Here is a 19,504-nt window from a genome sequence, read left to right as displayed (position 1 = left end):
CTAAAAAGTTGACCGCGTGTCGGACGCGTGTCCAAACGTGTCAGAACGTGTCCGCGTCGGACACGTGTCCGACACTCATTTTTCTCCAAAATTAACGAGTCCGTGTTTCATAGCCATGGACTATAAAATTGAGCGCACTAATTAGAAACTAAGTAGTCGTCTTGATAAGATTGCGGACAATAGAATGAAAGATAGAAACCAGACTTCAAAGGATTTCTTGTCACTTATACTAAATGCCAAAAAATCAAAAGTTGTACTAGAAAAAGTCCTCACCCTTGATTACATTACTGATGTGTTACTTACGAGCATCTACTTACTGGGTCAGCAACCACGTCCTTCACTTTGTCTTACAGTGTATATTTGGTTGCTGGACATCCAAAAGTTGAGAAAAAGCTACTTGAAGAGATTGATGGGTTTGGTCCAATAGATCACACACCTCTTCTCAAGATCTTAACAAGTTTCCTTATCTTGATTAGGTTAGTTGAACTGAAAAAACTCAGTCAAGTTTGAAGTTGCAAGAGCCTAGCATATAGCTAGAACAAGAATGAACCCGATCAACGTCACAATTTCCACTTTTTATTGTTATTCGCTCTTATTTCTCTAGGTTCTAGATTTCTGATTTCTTAATGTTAGAGAAATATATAAACCATTTATGGGCCTTCACATGGTTTACGAGCCAGCACTACCAGGCTCAGCAAACGAATGGCGTTGTCAGAAGTATATAAACACTAAAAGTTTTCAAGGTTGCTCGATGTGGGACATAAAAACGCAATGAGCACAGCTGGTCTTCGCGGTGCAGAGCTATTGTGACATTTTCGTCGTTGATTCCCTTATTATCCTATTTAGATTGTTTTCTTTTGTGTTTTGTTCTTGAATCGCTTCTCCATCTTTCTCTTTTTGCATGCAAGTCAATTTGTGAACCCTAATCCCAATTTTTGAAGTTTGTAATTGTTCTTAACTGTTCACCTTCACATTTTCAGGCATGGCATGAAGCCATCAAGCTCACCAAATGATAGGTGCTACCATCGTCGTCCACCTCCGGATCACCATTTAAGGTGAGAAAAAATTTCGCTGTTCATTTCTTGTGGGTTAAGGTGTAAGAAAAATATCTTCTAAAATACATGTGACAAAGCTGCTGTGAAGAAGAGGTATATTCTTATGTTTATGTCCCTTCCCACAAAGAGACATATCCTCTTCCCTAATATGAGAATCCAGGAAGAAGATATGTCTCTTTTGAGTATTGTCCAAGATAAGGGCATTGTGGGAACTGGATTGAAATTGCTGAATCATTGGCGGCCACAAACAGGACTCCATTTCAATGCTTCGAAATCAAAGGAGCTTAAATCCTTCCATGCTAAATAGTGAATGGACTGAGGAAGAAGATGCTCAACTTTGTTCTGCTATAGCATATTTTGGTGAGCAAGATTGGCAGTCTGTGGCTTCTGTTTTAGAAAGGTGGACTGGAACGCAGTGCTCAAATAGGTCAGTCAGTTGTTTGGTTTATTATTTTTGTAATTACATTTTACATATGATCGTAAGTCTATTAACTTAAATCAAAAACAATTTTCTATTAGCCTATCCCACAAATTAGTGAGGCTCGTATAATGAAATAGTTTTGAAGGCCCATCATAAGTAATTTGAAATCAATTTTTTTTCTCAATTGAATAATTATGGTTTGATCCTCAACTGCATGACTTCTTTGTTTATATAGTATTCTTGTTGAAAATTGAAAGGATGAGAGAAGTATTTATCCTGCTGTAAGTTGAGCGTCAAACCTTTCTTTTGGTGACAGAAAATAGTAATATCTTACCCTGTTGTTTTGGACGACGATGGTAGCACCTATCATTTGGTGAGCTTGATGGCTTCGTGCCATGCTTGAAAATGTGAAGGTGAACAGTTAAGAACAATTACAAACTTCAAAAATTGGGATTAGGGTTCACAAATTGACTTGCATGCAAAAAGAGAAAGATGGAGAAGCGATTCAAGAACAAAACACAAAAGAAAACAATTTAAATAGGATAATAAGGGAATCAACGACGAAAATGTCACAATAGCTCTGCACCGCGAAGACCAGCTGTGCTCATTGCGTTTTTATGTCCCACATCGAGCAGCCTTGAAAATTTTTAGTGTTTATATACTTCTGACAACGCCATTCGTTTGTTGAGCCTGGTAGCGCTGGCTCGTAAACCTGAGCGGGGGCTTTATATACTTTTGGGTTGAAATAGCTCTTTACATGGTATCAGGGCTTTATGTCACAGGTTCAATCCGCACTGTCCCTCACTTTCTCTTATAGATTTTTTTAGTAGAGGTAGTTGGACCTGTGCATTATCCAACTTTCTTGCACAGTAGGCTCTCGTGTGAAGTGACATGTTAGATAAATATATAAACTATTGATGAGACTTCACTTAACAGTTCAAGCTTTTGGTTAAATTAGTTCTTCACACTTAGCTTCCCTTTTTCCTTCTTGTTTCTCCTTTATTTGAACCAATTGGGGTTTGGGCATGTGAGATTTAACACCATTTGTGAAAATTTTAACAGAGATGTTGATTTGATACAATTACAAAGTATAGGGGATTGATTGAAACAATTAAAAGCACAAGGTGATAATTTGAAACATGATTAAAGTTCATGGGGGTAAGTTGTATTTTAACCAATATAAAATTCAAAATGGATACTAATTAAATATAAAATCCCAACTATATATAAATTTTAGATAAATCCTAACCAAATAAAAAATCTTAGCTTAATAATATTTTCTTAAAAAGTTCTGAAATTTTCAAAAATAACGTAATATATAACTTTGCTTGTCCATAGTGCATCACAAAATCTTGACTTTATGCTCCTAATTAAACAATAGCTCAATTGCTAAAAAAATTCACTCAACTTAATTTCTTGAATTTACCAAACCGTTAATATTGACTCTTTAAAGAATATTGTTTTCACATGCACGATGGATTAAACTAACGCTAATCTGCAAGGTTTGATAAATTTAAAGAGTCGAGTTATTGAGTTTTAATCTTCTTTTTCTGAATGGATCTATAATTAGAAGGGTTACAGCATTTTAGTCAATATTAAATGCGCATACCTAAGGAAGAAAAAAATGTGTAGAGTAATCTCTTTTTCTTTACTTCTGTGACATGATTTTCAGAGCAATTCAAACGCACTCGAGAGTCCATTTTAATACCACACACAGCACCTATTAAGTTGGTTGAAAATGGTTAAACTAAAGTCATGACTAAAGCCCATTAGCCAAAGGAATGACTGAGCCCAATATGAAGCCCAACTAACTACACAGCCATGAGCCATTAATTTTCGGAGTGGTAGTTTGGTAATTTGAATTATCGCCGCACGAAATTAGGGTTAACCGTTCGCACGCAGGGCCACTCAACTTGGCCGTCTATAAAAGGCAAAGCATCAGAACCCTCTGCACTATCTTCCTTAATAACAGTGTTGTGGCTTCTTCAAAATTTAGGTTAGGGTTCTTCTGTTCAAGTTTGAATTCTTCTTCTGGATCTGTGTGTGTGTCTGTATTAATTTTTTGTTGTAATTTTATGAAAGCCAATTAGCAGAGCAAGAGCGTCGATAAAAAATGGCGCAGCTTGCCTTGAAGGTTGGCGAAAACAAATAACAATGGCGATTCTCCGTGCCTATCAAATTAATTTCGTTTTGATCATGGCCTCGAACAAGTCGCTACATTTAACATCCTCCTTTAATTTTTTTTTTCTTTTTTAAAAAAATACTTTTTTTGTGCCTGATCTTCATTTTTTCCCCTACTAATTTCTTTTTTAATGTTTTAATTGGTATTTGTTACTGAAGTTGCATTATTTTTTTTAACTCTTTATGTTTACTCCATTTTATTCATTATTTGTTCGTGATATTTATTCATTATTGGTATATGTGCTATTTTCTCCATGAAACTTAAAGGAGTTTTTAGATTTTTGGTAATGGCTGCAAGTTTTTATGTTACAGAATATTGGAATGATAAATAATCGAATGGTAATGTGGAGAAATGGCATTTCCAAAGGAAGATTTGTTGTGGTAGCCATTTGGACTCCTCTTGGTTTGGGCTTATAAAGTCAATTCCATTTTTTCAAAAAATGGATCTTGGAAAAGAAATAATTTACATTATTTTCGCAAAAATATTAAAATTTGTCTAAACTTTTGCAATTTACACATCAAATGTCCGCTGATTTGAGATAAAATTCACAAATTGGACTAATACATCAACTTAAAATAAAAAGAAAAGTATATGTACAAAAAGAAATTGAAACATGCAAACTTTAAGGAGCAAAGGGTAGAAAGGTTTTAAGGAAAGGGTAGGGGTGTCAATATGGGTTGACACGACACGAATACATTAACATGAACATGACACAAATTTTTATTCGTTTCAAGTGTCAAAATTTTCAACATTGACACAACACGAATTTTGTGTAGGTTGACACGACACGAATTCTCGTGTCATGTTGCGGGTCGATCTGCGTGTCAAAACCCATATTAAAACCCCTAAGAAAGGGTGCTTAACCCACATTGAAACCCCTAGGAAAGGAGATTATTTAGTGTGAACCGGGACCACTATTTTTTAGGTGGTCCCTTAGTGTAAATAGGAGGGTAAAATCGGAAAAGAGGAAAAATAACATGGATAAAAAGGGAAAGAAAAAATTAATAATGTGAGAGGGAGTACCAAAAGATTCAGTGGTCTTGGACCATATTAAATATTTTCCTAGGAAAGGGTGCTTAGATGGTGTGCTCCATAAAATTTACCTTGGATTTGTTTGACATTACGAAGATGACATAGTTTACATGTTTTAAAATTTCATCCCACCACCTTAGTCATTGACCCTTGAGGGTTCGCCGCCAGATCATTGACCCCATCTCTGAGACAGTTAGATCTTATTGCACGCTTTTGTTAACTCCTGAAATTCCCTGATTGAACTCGGATAGAGCGGTCATTTTTTTTTTAATAAGTATGTGCAAAATGACATCATTTGATCATTTGATATGTAAAATAAAAAACAAAACAAAAACTCAGATTTAGAATTAGATTTGAAATATGAATTATTCTTATTATTTTCTTCCTCTTTTCTCTCAGATCTAGACTCAATTCTTCATGATCCGGTGATCTCCTCTATATGTTGGTTTTTTTTTCCACCTTTAATTTGTCATTTTTTCTCTCTTTAACGTTAATTTGTTATGCCACTACTTTTCTTCCGCTATTCTCTTTTTGGTAAGGGATCTTCTTTCACTTATTGTCATAGCTGAAGGATAAGAAGAGCCTAAGTTTGATGATATAATGATCTATTGGAATATGTGTTTTATAATTTGATAGCTTGTGAATATATATTTATATTTTTATAATATATAAAATCGGATCATCAAAGTAATTCCGTCACTCTCCTTGAATCAATGATCCCTTACCTTGCCGCGTGGATGGCCCGACTTGATTTTTAAACACCGGTTTACATGTTACACCTTGAAGTACTGGAAATTGCAAATGAGGGCTTGAAAAAAAAAAAAAAAAACAGCTCTTTAACCACTACAAAAAAAAAATGGCTTCCTTCCTTGAATCCTCATTAATGACCATAAATGCAGCACCGTCAAACATGACTTGCTTCGCTGAAATCTGTTGTGAGATACTCCTTGTCGCACCGTAACTTTCATTCCGAGTAAATAATAAAAAGGATAAAATATTATTTATTTAGAGGATTAACCTTTTTCCTCTCAATTAATTCAATTAAAAAATATATTCTATACATTAATCTCCTATAGATAGAAAATTTTAAAAATATTGTTAACCTGCGTTTAAATTTGTGTATTAGTTGAAAAACGTAATTATCTCAAATAGTTCGAGTATAATTGAATTAGTTTCTGTAAAGAAAAATATAAAATTTATTTTAAGATCATTTTAAAAGTTTTGAGGGGTATAGATTGATAGATTCCATAATCATACGAAAAATTAACACGGACAAATATTATGTTAAAAAAAAGAGAGATAATTTCTCGGTGAGGATGATTTCCCTTTTTAAACATAAACCCTATGGTGATATTATTATTTGTATGTTGTTTCATATTTTTTTTTTTTCAAATTAGGATTGGTTTCTTTTTGTTTTGTGAAAGGCCATATACTTAATGGTGTATTAGATTAGGATTTTAAAAAATTATTTGAGGATTTTAAAAAATTATTTGAGATAAAAAAATCTTAATAGATTTTAAAAGACTATATAGAATTGTAGTAATTTTAAATACTTTTTTAAAAAACTTTTTTTATTATCAAGATTTTATAAGATTGGGTTTTAAAGGATTTCAATAGAATTTATATGATTTAAAAGGATAATATGAATTTATAAGATTTTAAAAAATCATATGAATTTTTAACACACATTCAAAATTACAAGAGTCAATAAAAGAAATAAAGAAATGCAATGATATCAATAAAAAAAGTAAAAAGTAATATAATTTTCTCAATCAATAATTTGATGTAACTTGATGTTCTATTAAGTATCAGTTCTTTACATATACATATCTGTACTAGCTCTTCACGCATTAGCATCTTTTCATTTTTGCTCTTGGGTTTGATCCATGGATTGAAAATTATCTTCTTCATTTGGTGTCAGAGTTATGTATATATGATTATAAGACCCACGAATTTTTTTAAATAATTCAAAATTTGTATATAGAACTTAAAGTTCATAATAAAATTTTGTTTGGAATTTTTTGCCATTGATCTTGAAATCATTGGGGTTTTTGTTCTAAATAATGAGAGTTTTCAAATCATATATCATATGCATGTTTAATGCATTAATACTTTTAAGTTTATTATATTGTAAATGAGTTGTTGTAATTCAGAATTTATAAAGTTGATGACATATTATGAATTGTCAGTTTCTTTGTTAGAAAGAATTAATAAAATTTATCTATAAAATAATTCGTGTATTATGTGTTAGAACTTAGAATCTGAATTTCTTAAGAAAAGAAATTTGTTTCCTTAGACACAATATACATGATTGAAGTGTTTTAGGTAAAGGAATTTATTCTCTTAAAAACAATATACATGATCGGGAAAAAATAAATTGAGAAGAATAACAATGTCACAAGTGTGCGAGATAAACCTATAATAAAGTTGTAAGAAAGTTAGGTACCAAAAAAAATAAAAATTGTAAGAAAGTCGTTTATCAAAAAAAAAAAAAAAAAGTTGTAAGAAAGTAGAAATGACTTATAAAAATTAAGAGAACAAAATTCAGTTAATAAAGAATAGAATAAGTAAAGAGTCATTGAATGTCCCTGTGACGAAAAGGTGTTACAAATCATGTAAAATGAACCCCATAGCTTAGACTCAAAATAGTGCAAGTGCCTAAGTTGCATGAATAGGTAGTAATACAATTGTCCCATTGATCACGTAGGATACTACCACAGGCCAAAATTTGAGCCCATCGCTGTTATAAGCTTATGGAGCTGGCGACCAATAGATCAATTGTTGCACATAATTATCCCCCATGAATAGGTTTCTAACCCAATTTCATCATGAAAGCCACGTTCACTGCCCATGATGAGTGTCTAGCCCCTTGGCAGCACTTTTTTTATCAAGCTCATCACATGCACAAAGCTGCAAACAGTTCAGAAGCCTTTTCAATAATTCCTCTGAAGGTGTGTTCCTACTTACTACTTACCCTATTATTATGCATGTTTGGCACTTCCAGATATTTCCCAATGTCATTCCGTGCTTCTAAAGCCTAGAGCCTTTCTTATTTCTTTTCTTAACAGTCATATCTTAGTTGACAACAATAGAAAAACGACTAATACAACTTAGTTTGTGTACAAAAATTCGTGACATATAAGTTCAGTCTTAGGCTAAATTATTCCAGTTTGCTTAAGTTTTTTTGCATTTTTAAGTAGGTTCAAATACTTAAAAGAGGGTTTTTAAACTTTTAAAATTCTTAAATACATTCTTGTAATTTAACAAATTCTTCAGTTAGATTTTTACTATTGATAAAAGAGGAGGGGAGACTAAGAGCCAAACATGTTTTTTTTTTTTTTAAGCTAAAAGTTATTTTTAAACTTACGATAAAAAAAAGTTAAAAAGTAAAGCTAAAAATTATATGATGATTATATAAAAATTATATGATGATTATATAAAATTACCCAATGTGTGCAGCTCAGTTGGTAACTTGGCGCTGAGTTAGTGGGGTTGGATATGTGTTCGATTCCCGCTGAATGCATTCTTGGGGAGGGGGCTGAACCTTTAGCCATCACTGTTCCCCCGCACTCCGGATTAGTCCCATAGCCGGCTCAAAGAGTCGAAGCTCGTGGGGATACCGGAGGGAGCCAACTCGTCTCAAAGAGATAATTAGGGTTGGGTAACTCCAAAAAAAAAAGAAAAAAGGGAGATGAAATAATTTATTATTAAGATGCATTATTAGGGTAAAGAATAAAATTAGTAAATACAAATTGAGAATAAAGGTAAAACTGAAAAATATATAGAACTCTAAAATGCTAGTATATATATTTAAAAAAATCTCCTCTGGGGAGCTTTTAGTTTTTTTTTTTTTTTTATAACAAGAAGCTCTTTTTATAAGAAGAGCTTTTGTAAAAGTATGTTTGGCTAAATTTTTGTTTATAAGGAGAAGAGAAATTAAAAATAAGATTTTCCAAATAAATCCTAAAAATAATTTTACTTCTCATCTCAGCCGTTGATTTTGTTCATCTTTATTAAGTTATACCTATTAATTAATTATTAATTATAAGCGTTCAATAGATAGAAATCAACGAGTGAAATAGAAAGTAAGACTTCTTAATTTTACATCGAAGTCAAAAGATTTCTCCTCATTTTAAAATTTTATAACAATTTAAAAATGATCAGAATATTCTTATATCGAATAAGAAGTCTTACACTAAATCTTAATTATTAATTTGCTTGCATCTAAATATTTAATAAATCAGAACCGTTAGATGTAAATAAGATCAACGATATCACTTACACCAATTTAAAATTGGAAAAATATTTTATCATGTTGCATGATAATTCAATTCTCATGTTGTGACTCTTCAATTTGCGTGTAAAATGATGGCTTCGTGAGCTTGATGGCTTCGTGCCATGCCTGAAAATGTGAAGGTGAACAATTAAGAACAATTACAAACTTCAAAAATTGGGATTAGGGTTCACAAATTGACTTGCATGCAAAAAGAGAAAGATGGAGAAGCGATTCAAGAACAAAACACAAAAGAAAACAATCTAAATAGGATAATAAGGGAATCAACGACGAAAATGTCACAATAGCTCTGCACCGCGAAGACCAGCTGTGCTCGTTGCGTTTTTATGTCCCACATCGAGCAGCCTTGAAAACTTTTAGTGTTCATATACTTCTGACAACGCCATTCGTTTGCTGAGCTTGGTAGCGCTGGCTCGTAAACCTGAGCGGGGGCTTTATATACTTTTGGGTTGAAATAGCTCTTTACATGGTATCAGGGCTTATGTCACGGGTTCAATCCGCACTGTCCCTCACTTTCTCTTGTAGAATTTTTTAGTACAGGTAGTTGGACCTGTGCATTATCCAACCTTCTTGCACAGTGGGCTCTCGTGTGAAGGGACATGTTAGATAAATATATAAACTATTGATGAGACTTCATTTAACAGTTCAAGCTTTTGGTTAAATTAGTTCTTTACATTTAGCTTCGCTTTTTCCTTCTTGTTTCTCCTTTATTTGAACCAATTGGGGTTTGGGCATGTGAGATTTAACACCATTTGTGAAAATTGAGAAGAATAACAATGCCACAAGTGTGCGAGATAAACCTATAATAAAGTTGTAAGAAAGTCGTTTATCAAAAAAAAAAAAAAAAAATTGTAAGAAAGTAGAAATGACTTATAAAAATTAAGAGAACAAAATTCAGTTAATAAAGAACAGAATAAGTAAAGAGTCATTGAATGTCCCTGTGACGAAAAGGTGTTACAAATCATGTAAAATGAACCTCATAGCTTAGCTTCAAAATAGTGCAAGTGCCTAAGTTGCATGAATAGGTAGTAATACAATTGTCCCATTGATCACGTAGGATACTACCACAGGCCAAAATTTGAGCCCATCACTGTTATAAGCTTATGGAGCTGGCGACCAATAGATCCATTGTTGCACATAATTATCCCCCATGAATAGGTTTCTAACCCAATTCCATCATGAAAGCCACGTTCTATGCCCATGATGAGTGTCTAGCCCCTTGGCAGCACTTTTTTTTTTTTATCAATCTCATCTCATGTACAAAGTGGCAGGAGCGTTGCTTGCATTGTACAAGACGGCAAAGCTGCAATAACTGATTAAGGGGGTGTTTGATAAAGGAGATATTTTTTTTATAGAGAAAAAAAAGATTTACGGGAATATAGTGAGAAAAAAAAAATTTCAGATAAGTTACGAAAAGATGTTTGGTAGGTCCAAAAATTTTCCGAAAATGTTGGGTTAATTATACTAAGGAGGGTGTATTGGATTGGGATTTTAATGGATTGTTTTTGGACAAAAAAATCCGTTGGTATTCGATTAGAATTTTAATGGATTGAAAAAAATTCACGTGGTATTCGATTAGGATTTTAAAGGATTATTTTAAAATCCGTCCAAATCCGTTGGTATTCAATCAGGATTTTAAACAATTGAATCACAATCTCGTAGTATTCAAAAATCCAACGATTTTAATGGATTTTTAATTAGTGTGGATTTCGTGAGACTTTTTAGTGAAAAATATAAATAGGATGTCTCTCTCACAATCTCACCCCAACCCCTAGAATTTCTTGAGATTCTTCTGTTGCAGTGTTTTCTTCTTCCTTTGACAGGTTGACTGCTCAAAATTGGGTTCCGCCATGGGAGCTTCGTCAAAACTAAAAAAAAAAAATATTTTTTAGCAATTTTCATCACAAAACAACCCAAAAACAACAAACCAACGAGATTTTAATATAATTTATCTAAAAAATAACATATTTTTGAGCTATTTTTGAGAAATTTTGGAAGTTTATAAAGTGATTTTTCAAGCTATGTGTCGTGGTTTTTCTTGGCATAAAAACGTGTGATTTTTGTATTAAAAACAACATAAAACAGTGAAAAATAATAGGGAAACTAAAACCCTCAAACCAATTTTCGTTTTACATCAATGAAGCAATATCAATTTAAAGAAAGATCGAAACTTTCATAATATGAACCCTGTATTTCGTAACAATACATTCATGAACGAAATTTCTTCACTATAGGAAACAATTTCAAACAATTTTTGTCAATAGATAACTAAAAACTTGTGTCTCAAAAACCCTAAAACAATTTAAGGTTTGAATGTAACGACTGAATTTTTTTTTTTGAGAAATTTTCTAAACTTTCATGTAATTAAACCCAAAATTTCATATTCAAAATTTTCTTAGAATATTCAATGAAAATATGCATATGATACATGGTTAGAAAACTCTCATCATGTAAAACAGAAACCCCAAAATTTTTAAGATCAATTGCAAAAAATTTCAAATGAAATTTTATCATGAACTTTAGGTTCTATATGCAAATTTAGAATTATTTTTATAATTAAAAAAAATTTGGGTCTTATAATCATATATGCATAACTTTGATACCAAATGAAGAAGATAATTTTCAACCCACTAGATATGTGAAAAGTTGTTGTTTAGTAATTTTGAATGTTTGTTAAAAATTGTATTATGTTTTACTGATTGAGAAAATTATATTAGGTTTTACTTTTTTTTATTAATTTCATTGCATTTCTTTGTTATTTTTTTATGGGGTATATTATACTTACAACCTATTTTTGTTTACAACCATATTTTAACCGTTGATTTCTTCCGTCAATCAATGGTTATTATTTTCACAAATCAAACTCATTAATTAATATTTAACTTGGAATTTAACCGTTGATATATGGTTATTATTTTTCGCAAATCAAACTCAAACTCAAACTCATTGAGAAAATTATATTAGATTTTATTGATATATGGAGAGTTGTTGCTTAGTAATTTTTGAGATAATTTTCAACCCGTTGTTAAGTTTACTCTTTTTTTTATTAATATCATTACATTTCTTTATTATTTGTTTTTATTGACTCTTGTAGTTTTGAATATTTGCTAAAAATTCATATAGTTTTTTAAAATCTTATAAATCCATATTGTCCTTTCAAATCTTATGAATTCTATTAAAATCCTTTAAAATACAATCCTATGAAATTTTGATTGTAAAAAAAGTCTTCTAAAAAAGTCTATAGAGTCTCTCCAATTCGAAAATGTCTTTTAAAATCTGTAGGATTTTTTATCTCAAAAAAGTCTTTTAAAATCCTAATCCAATACACCCCCTAATTCCCTGAGAAAATAAAAATATCAGATGGCATTTTCGTTTGAGATTCTGTATTTAAAATTAAAATGATGGGGAAAAAAATTTCTCGAAAATATTTTCAGTTTCCTCGTACCATATGGAAAAAAAATTACCCCATCCCATTTTTTGAGGATTTCTAAAACAATCAAACAGCCTAGGGTGTGTTTGGTTGAAGGATTTTGAGTAGATTGATAGGAAAATTAGAAGTGGAATTTGGTGGTGACCATGTTTGGTTGAAGGAGATTCTTCATTTACCTACCTAAATCAAAATGCTACCAAAGCAATTTGCATATCTATTTGTAGTGATATACCCAGCCAAAAATTCTCTTCTCACATGTGGTATTGTCATTTATGTAGCTATTTGCTCACATTGTCAACTAAACAAAAGACCACCGTATCCTCTATTTAATGTATGATTAACTTTAATGAAAAATCGGACAACAACTTCTCTAGAACGTACAGCCTCATATTGCATCCAAGACCTCCTCAGGGCCATTCGATTATTTCCAGTAGAGAATACTCCAATCAACAAAACAAGTCTTTTTTTGGGGATAGAAGGAGCCTTCAGTTTCTCAACATCAACAACTGCATTATAATTTTCAATAACAGGTAAACCTTTTAGCCAGGACTGATAAGAGACTTAAACTGCCTGCTACTTTAATGCTGCTGATTAGCCATGGTTCAAGCTTCTGCATCCACAAAAACTGTACAAGGTTGGATTGACAATTACTATTAACTTTTTTTATTTTTAGCAGTAAAGGGTAGCAAGGCTTAGGGGGCAATTTTTAAAACAAGGTTATTTTCGTAAAAATACATTTTTTTTCCCATCTATATTTTACCAAAAGCCAAACATAGACTTTACAAAAATTACCTAATTTTTCCGGTAAATTTTTTTCCTACCAAACTACTTTTTTTATATTTTTCTACCAAACTCAATTTTCAACAATTTCCCTACTAATCACATTTCCCTATGATTCATAAAATTTCTCATCGACCAATGTTAACCAATACGTAAAGGACAGCAAGGTAGTTTTCAAAGAACTAAGGCAAACAGTTCAGAAGCCTTCTCAGTAATTCCTCTGAAGGTGTGTTCCTACTTACTAATTACCCTATTTTTTTTTATTTTTTTTTTGGTATTCACTACTTACCCTATTATTATGCAGATTTGGCACTCCCAGATATTTCCCAATGTCATCCCGTGCTTCTAAAGCCTAGAGCCTTTCTTATTTCTTTTCTTAACAGTCATATCTTAGTTGACAACAATAGAAAAACGACTAATACAACCTAGTTTGTGTAAAAAAAATTCGTGACATATAAGTTCAGTCTTAGGCTAAATTATTCCAGTTTGCTTAAGTTTTTTTGCATTTTTAAGTAGGTTCAAATACTTAAAAGAGGGTTTTTAAACTTTTAAAATTCTTAAATACATTCTTGTAATTTAACAAATTTTTGAGTTAGATTTTTACTATTGATAAAAGAGGAGGGAAGACTAAGAGCCAAAACATGTTTTTTTTAAGCTAAAAGTTATTTTTAAACTTACGATAAAAAAAAGTTAAAAAGTAAAGCTAAAAATTATATGATGATTATATAAAATTATTATGAGGTTTTGAATGAGGGAGATGAAATAATTTATTATTAAGATGCATTATTAGGGTAAAGAATAAAATTAGTAAATACAAATTGAGAATAAAGGTAAAACTGAAAAAATATATAGAACTCTAAAATGCTAGTATATATATTTACAAAAATCTCCTCCGAGGAGCTTTTAGCTTTTTTATTATTATTATAACAAAAAGCTCTTTTTATAAGAAGAGCTTTTGTAAAAGTATGTTTGGCTAAATTTTTGCTTATAAGGAGAAGAGAAATTAAAAATAAGATTTTCCAAATAAACACTAAAAAATAATTTTACTTCTCATCTCACCTGTTGATTTTGTTCATCTTTATTAAGTTATACCTATTAATTAATTATTAATTATAAACGTTCAATAGATAGAAATCAACGAGTGAAATAGGAAGTAAGACTTCTTAATTTTACATCGAAGTCAACAGATTTCTCCTCATTTTAAAATTTTATAACAATTTAAAAATGATCAGGATATTCTTATATTGAATAAGAAGTCTTACACTAAATCTTAATTATTAATTTGCTTGCATCTAAATATTTAATAAATCAGAACCGTTAGATGTAAATAAGATCAACGACATCACTTACACCAATTTAAAATTGGAAAAACATTTTATCATGTTGCATGAGAATTCAATTCTCATGCTGTGACTCTTCAATTTGCCTGTAACATTTTTCTTTTCTTTTTTCTCTTTTTAATAAACGTGGAGTTCACCACTAATTGAGTCACATATGAGAATTCAATTATCATGCAAGATGAGAGAATCAAATCCCTTTAAAATTATCTTATTTCATTTGAAAAACCTATAACAGAACAAAAAAATGTCTAGTAAAGACCAATTAAGAAATTTAAAAATATGATCACCAAAAAATAAAATTAAAAATATATAGACACCTTTAAAATATTTTAAACTATAAAATTATTTAAAAATTTAAGCAAAATTATAAAGACTTGCATAGTATTTAAACCAGACTCGCACAGATTTTGAACATGAAATACAAATATCGATTATTATTACTTTTTGCGTGCTTTTAACTTCGAATTTGTGATGCAGCTTCACATCTTTCGCTAAAATTAAGCAGATACTAATATTTGAGCAGAGCATCTACCAACAAAATTGCATGTAATCATATGGCAGCAAGGCACTCGCACCATCTTGAGTATTTCAATTACACTGCCTTCGACTTTTTCCACACTAGAACAAACCACCGAAGAACTAAATTTTCTTTATCATCAAAATTGGCAGAGAAAAACGTTTGTTTATACTTAAGACAGAGATCACTAACACAAAGAAAAGGGAAACACAAAAAAAAGCATTTCTAATACACAGCTGCCCTATGTGCTTAATCTTAACTAGTGAAACACGTACGAACAACAGTTTCACCTTACAGTGACATATAACATGGGATTAAAAAAAAATAAAAAAAAATCCAAATGACAAACTGAATTTTCAACAATTCAGCATATATCCGAGAAAAGGGTTTCTGGAGGATTGATGATGCTCCTTGGTGTGTTCAGAGTAGTACTTCCCTGTCATGAATCCAACTGAATTGAAGTCTTGATGATTCCTTGACTCTTCCTTGAGCTCTCTCCTCCAGCCTTCTGATTCTTGATGGCAGCCCAGAAACATAATCCTGAGCCTTTCGTCCCTCACCTGAGAGTCCAGTTAGATTCTCCACCTTCCACCTCCCAACCAGAAACTCAAGTATATCAGCATAGTCCTTGGCAGTGTAAACTCCAATGCGCTGGGCAACGGAAGAATAGTTCTCAAACAGGTTGTCGTCTCGGCCATCATACATCAGGTGTGCTGGCATAGCAATTTTCTTCCTCATCATGTCAGCAAACGCCATTATTGTTCCATCAGGATCAACTTCAAACAGCTTTTCCACTATCTTTGTGTAGGCAGTCTCATGGCGTTTCTCATCAGAGGCAATCATACCACAGATCTGAGCCAACTTTATATCACCATGCTCCTTAGCAAGTCTGGCCGTGTTTCCATGGGATATAAAGGTAGCCCTTTCTTGGAATGAAGTGTAAATGAATCCAAGGTAGGGGCTGTTCTCAGTCCGAGGATCCTAGCCATCAATTTATATTAGTCAAAAAAAAAAAAAAAAAACCCAAGAAATGTGACAAGTGCAGCAGCTATGAAAAATCAGTTAGTGTGATGACCTTTGATCAACATAATAATCTGGGTCCTATAATGAATTTTAGGAAAGTTGGATCTTATTCTAGTCATTCATTTTGAGAATATCCTTCAATAGTTTAAAGACATCCATTTGTATAAGATTTTTGCTAACAGTGACACATTAATGCATTTGGATGCATTGAGTACATAGAATTTTACATTTTAGGTACTTTTCATCACCCCCCCCCTCCCAAAAAAAAAATGCAGTAAATGGGTCTCTGTCTCTGGATTATATTGATTGTAATATGAATATCTAAAGATGTAAAAAGTTTCTTTGACATTGCATGATTGTGTGATTCATTATGATACTTAATATCTGAAGATCAAGATAACCAATAGATATATATATATAGGATCTTACCATTCCAGACCCGATCAAATACTGAATTGTTTTCTCAATTTGTTTCATATCAACACGCCCAGACAAGTAAAGATACTTGTTAAGAAGATCACCATGTCTATTTTCTTCAGCAGTCCATGCCCTAGTCCAAACTGCCCATGAAGTAAGGCTGGCACCTGTTTCATCACGAACTCCATCCAAAGTATTAAGCATTGTCTGGTATGTAGGAAGAGCCTCTTCTGTGATCATGTCTCCAACCAGGACAACAAAGTAATCATCTGGAATCTCCTTCGCCCTCTCTCTCAGTTCCTTCACTTGCTCTTCAAATCCATCTGAGGAAGGATCTGGTAGAAAATCCTGTGGTTGCCAACATTTTTCTACAGGTTTAAGGTGAACCAAGATGTTCTCCTCAGCCCAATCCTCCAAAGATTTGAAAATTTCAATCTTCTGGGGTGGCATAGAGTGGGTTACTTGAACATGCACTTCTCTGGGAGGTGTGCAAGGCTTCTTAAGATTTTCAACCTCTCTACAAAAGAAATTCAAACAGCTTTAGAGCATTGATACAGCAATTTTGGAATGATCTTGTGCTGGTAAAATTCATCTACTGTTTAAATCGTATAATTCATAGCAACAAAATTATAAAACATCTCATATACTGATATAACTAATATATCAAGACAAATACCAAACAAAAGCAGAAAAAGGACAGGTATACAGAACGTTTGTGTATTATGTTCACCTCCAACAAGAAAATCATAATAAAATAACAAGTTGGCAGCATTAACACTGATATAGCTTTTTTTACTTAAGCTACTCTTTATAGCTTATGAGAAAAGCGTTAACACTGATTTTTTTATTTTTATTTTTTTAAATTTATCTAATCGAAGTTCACCTTAGTGCTACAAAACTCCCAGGCAGGATCCAGGGAAGGGTCAGACCCAATGTGTGGGTCTATAGAATACAGTCATATCTTACATTTGGTAGAGCATACATGAATCGAACCTATAAGCTCAGAGTGGCCCTGTTGTGCCAAGTTTGTTTTGAAAAAACTCATCTAATTAAGGGCAAATTGGTTCTATAAAGATCATTATAAAAATTAAACATGTTTTTTAGTTAAAATCACTTTTTTCTTTATTAACACACACACACGGACACACAAACAAACGGGTCCTAAGTTAACAAACTAAGATGCAGAGACTACACATATCAAATCAATTAGAAGGAAACAAAGACACAGCAAGTTTCCATATAGATAGTTGATTATACGTGTAATCAAGTTGAAGAAGAAAAGAATTTCAACAATGAATGAAGATTGAAGCCACCTAAGGAATACGTGTCAATACCAAATAATCAAGAAAAAAACTGACAAATTCTTCACAATGGGACCAAAAGTTAGGTGGAATTGTTAAGAATATTGGAAGGGAGTGGGAAAAAGGAGTGTAAAATTGTTAAATATATGAATGACACATATGCATTTTTCTTTAATAGCTGGAATCGTAAACAGCACAATAGATATTATGAAACAAAACAAACTGTTTAACCAAGATATTTTTCACCAGACAAACAAGGAAGATTGAACAAAGACGTGTAAAAATGACGGTGTGAAAGAGAGAAATGAAAGTTGTTGGGAATGGTATTTTAATATGATTAAATAGTTTTCTTAACCAAATAACAAACCAAAAGAAAACACATGCAAGCCAAAAATTAAGATAAAAAGAAAAGAAAAAAAAAAGAAAAGAAAAGGAAAACCAAGGAACTTGAATGCAATCGAACCACCCCAACCATCTTGATTACCAAACCGAACTTGTAGATGGGCCAAAAATTAATTGAATATCTTCTCTGGTTAACATTTTCCACAGAGAAATAACAGACAGAGAGGTTGAAGGAAAGAAAAAAAAGAAAAGACCAAAGAGAACAAAAAAAATGTCAATTTCAAGTTTCAACACAGAAATGAACAATTGTGCGTCATTTTCAGTTTTTTCAGCTTTCACTTCAGGCGTTACACACACACAAAAAAAAAAAAAAAAAAATGAAAATAAAAAAGAAAGAAGTAAGAAGAAGCAGCTATAGTAGTAATCCAATGTGACAATCGAATTGAAAGCACGAGAGAATGTGCGATTATATGTATGTATATATATTATTTTTTTCTTGTAAAAAAAGTAAGAAACCTAAAAAAGGAAAAAAGAAGAAGCGTGAGTAGGGATCTGACTTGGAACCGGAACTGAGGGTGGATGCCATGAAGAACTTGGGAGATCTGAAGCTTGCCATGTGTGGAAGGCCTAAGGAGGATGTTTGGGTGGAGAGTGGGTTAATTCTCAGAGCCATTTTTGTTTCTGTTGTTATTGGGATTCGAATTCAATTCAATTCAATTCGATTCGAATCGATTCAATAAGGGTTTCTTTGTGTTGGTGTGTTGTGAAGATTAGGGATTTTAATAAGAGAGATTGAATGAGGAAATTTGTTTTAACAGAGAAAAGAGGAGAAGACAGTGTTGTGAGGAAAGAAGGCATAAGCCACGAGAACGGACAGCCACTTAATGAATGGTTTATGCGCATCGCTTGGGATACATGTGTCTTTTCCCACCTCCCTCTTTTTCCACCTCCTTTCTCTATTTACACTCTTACCCCCTCTCTCTCTCTCTCTCTCTCCCCTTTCTTTTCAATATCTTCTTCAGTAAGATTTTACATATCTCATCATTATAATTATTATAATAAAAAAAGATTTTCAATAAATATAATCTATCCACCTGATATTAATGCTCCACTTATTAGGTAGAAATTAACATCGTTAACTCAAAAATTAAATTGATTTTGCTTTTTATTAATGGTATTTTTTTTATAGGGTGAGTGTAATTATAAAATCAACCTTCACATCAATAATCTTCTATCCTCTTAAATTCTTTATTCTATTTATATATATAGTTAATGGAAAAAAAAATACTCTTATATTATTAGAAAGTAGTTCTCTTTCCTACAAATTCATTAATTGCTCATTTTTTTATATGTGAGTGGGCCTTGTCATA

At 32.0% G+C, this 19,504-nt stretch overlaps 1 protein-coding gene and 1 non-coding gene across 2 annotated transcripts; one reads left to right on the top strand and one right to left on the bottom strand.

Moving 5' to 3' along the window:
- The first annotated feature begins 3,568 nt into the window (after positions 1–3,568).
- Positions 3,569–3,697, top strand: LOC133315810 (small nucleolar RNA snoR86). The gene has a single exon (XR_009752146.1). It is a non-coding gene; the product is annotated as a small nucleolar RNA snoR86 (small nucleolar RNA).
- An 11,432-nt stretch (positions 3,698–15,129) lies between these two features.
- Positions 15,130–18,991, bottom strand: LOC133315805 (stearoyl-[acyl-carrier-protein] 9-desaturase, chloroplastic). Its single transcript, XM_061517478.1, has 3 exons — positions 18,692–18,991; positions 16,504–17,008; positions 15,130–16,032 (listed from the first exon to the last, which is right to left on the bottom strand). Exons 1-3 carry the CDS (start codon positions 18,805–18,807, stop codon positions 15,472–15,474), a joined length of 1,182 nt encoding a protein of 393 aa, XP_061373462.1. The 5' UTR covers positions 18,808–18,991; the 3' UTR covers positions 15,130–15,471.
- Between the last annotated feature and the right edge of the window lie 513 nt (positions 18,992–19,504).

The sequence above is a fragment of the Gastrolobium bilobum genome, unplaced genomic scaffold (genome assembly GCF_033153095.1).
Source record: "Gastrolobium bilobum isolate Gb01-03AN ecotype WA unplaced genomic scaffold, APGP_CSIRO_Gbil_v1 utg10138, whole genome shotgun sequence".
Lineage (NCBI taxonomy): Eukaryota > Viridiplantae > Streptophyta > Magnoliopsida > Fabales > Fabaceae > Gastrolobium > Gastrolobium bilobum.
The sequence above is the reverse complement of the archived record's forward strand: the minus strand, read 5'-3'. Positions and strand labels throughout refer to the sequence as shown.

Excerpts from the sequence above, each read along its gene's own strand:
- LOC133315805 (XM_061517478.1), bottom strand. The coding sequence starts at position 18,807 with ATGGCTCTGAGAATTAACCCACTCTCCACCCAAACATCCTCCTTAGGC. Across the intron at positions 17,009-18,691 it reads ACCCTCAGTTCCGGTTCCAA|AGAGGTTGAAAATCTTAAGA; the intron begins GTCAGATCCCTA and ends TTTCTTTTGTAG. Across the intron at positions 16,033-16,503 it reads ATTTGATCGGGTCTGGAATG|GATCCTCGGACTGAGAACAG; the intron begins GTAAGATCCTAT and ends ATTGATGGCTAG.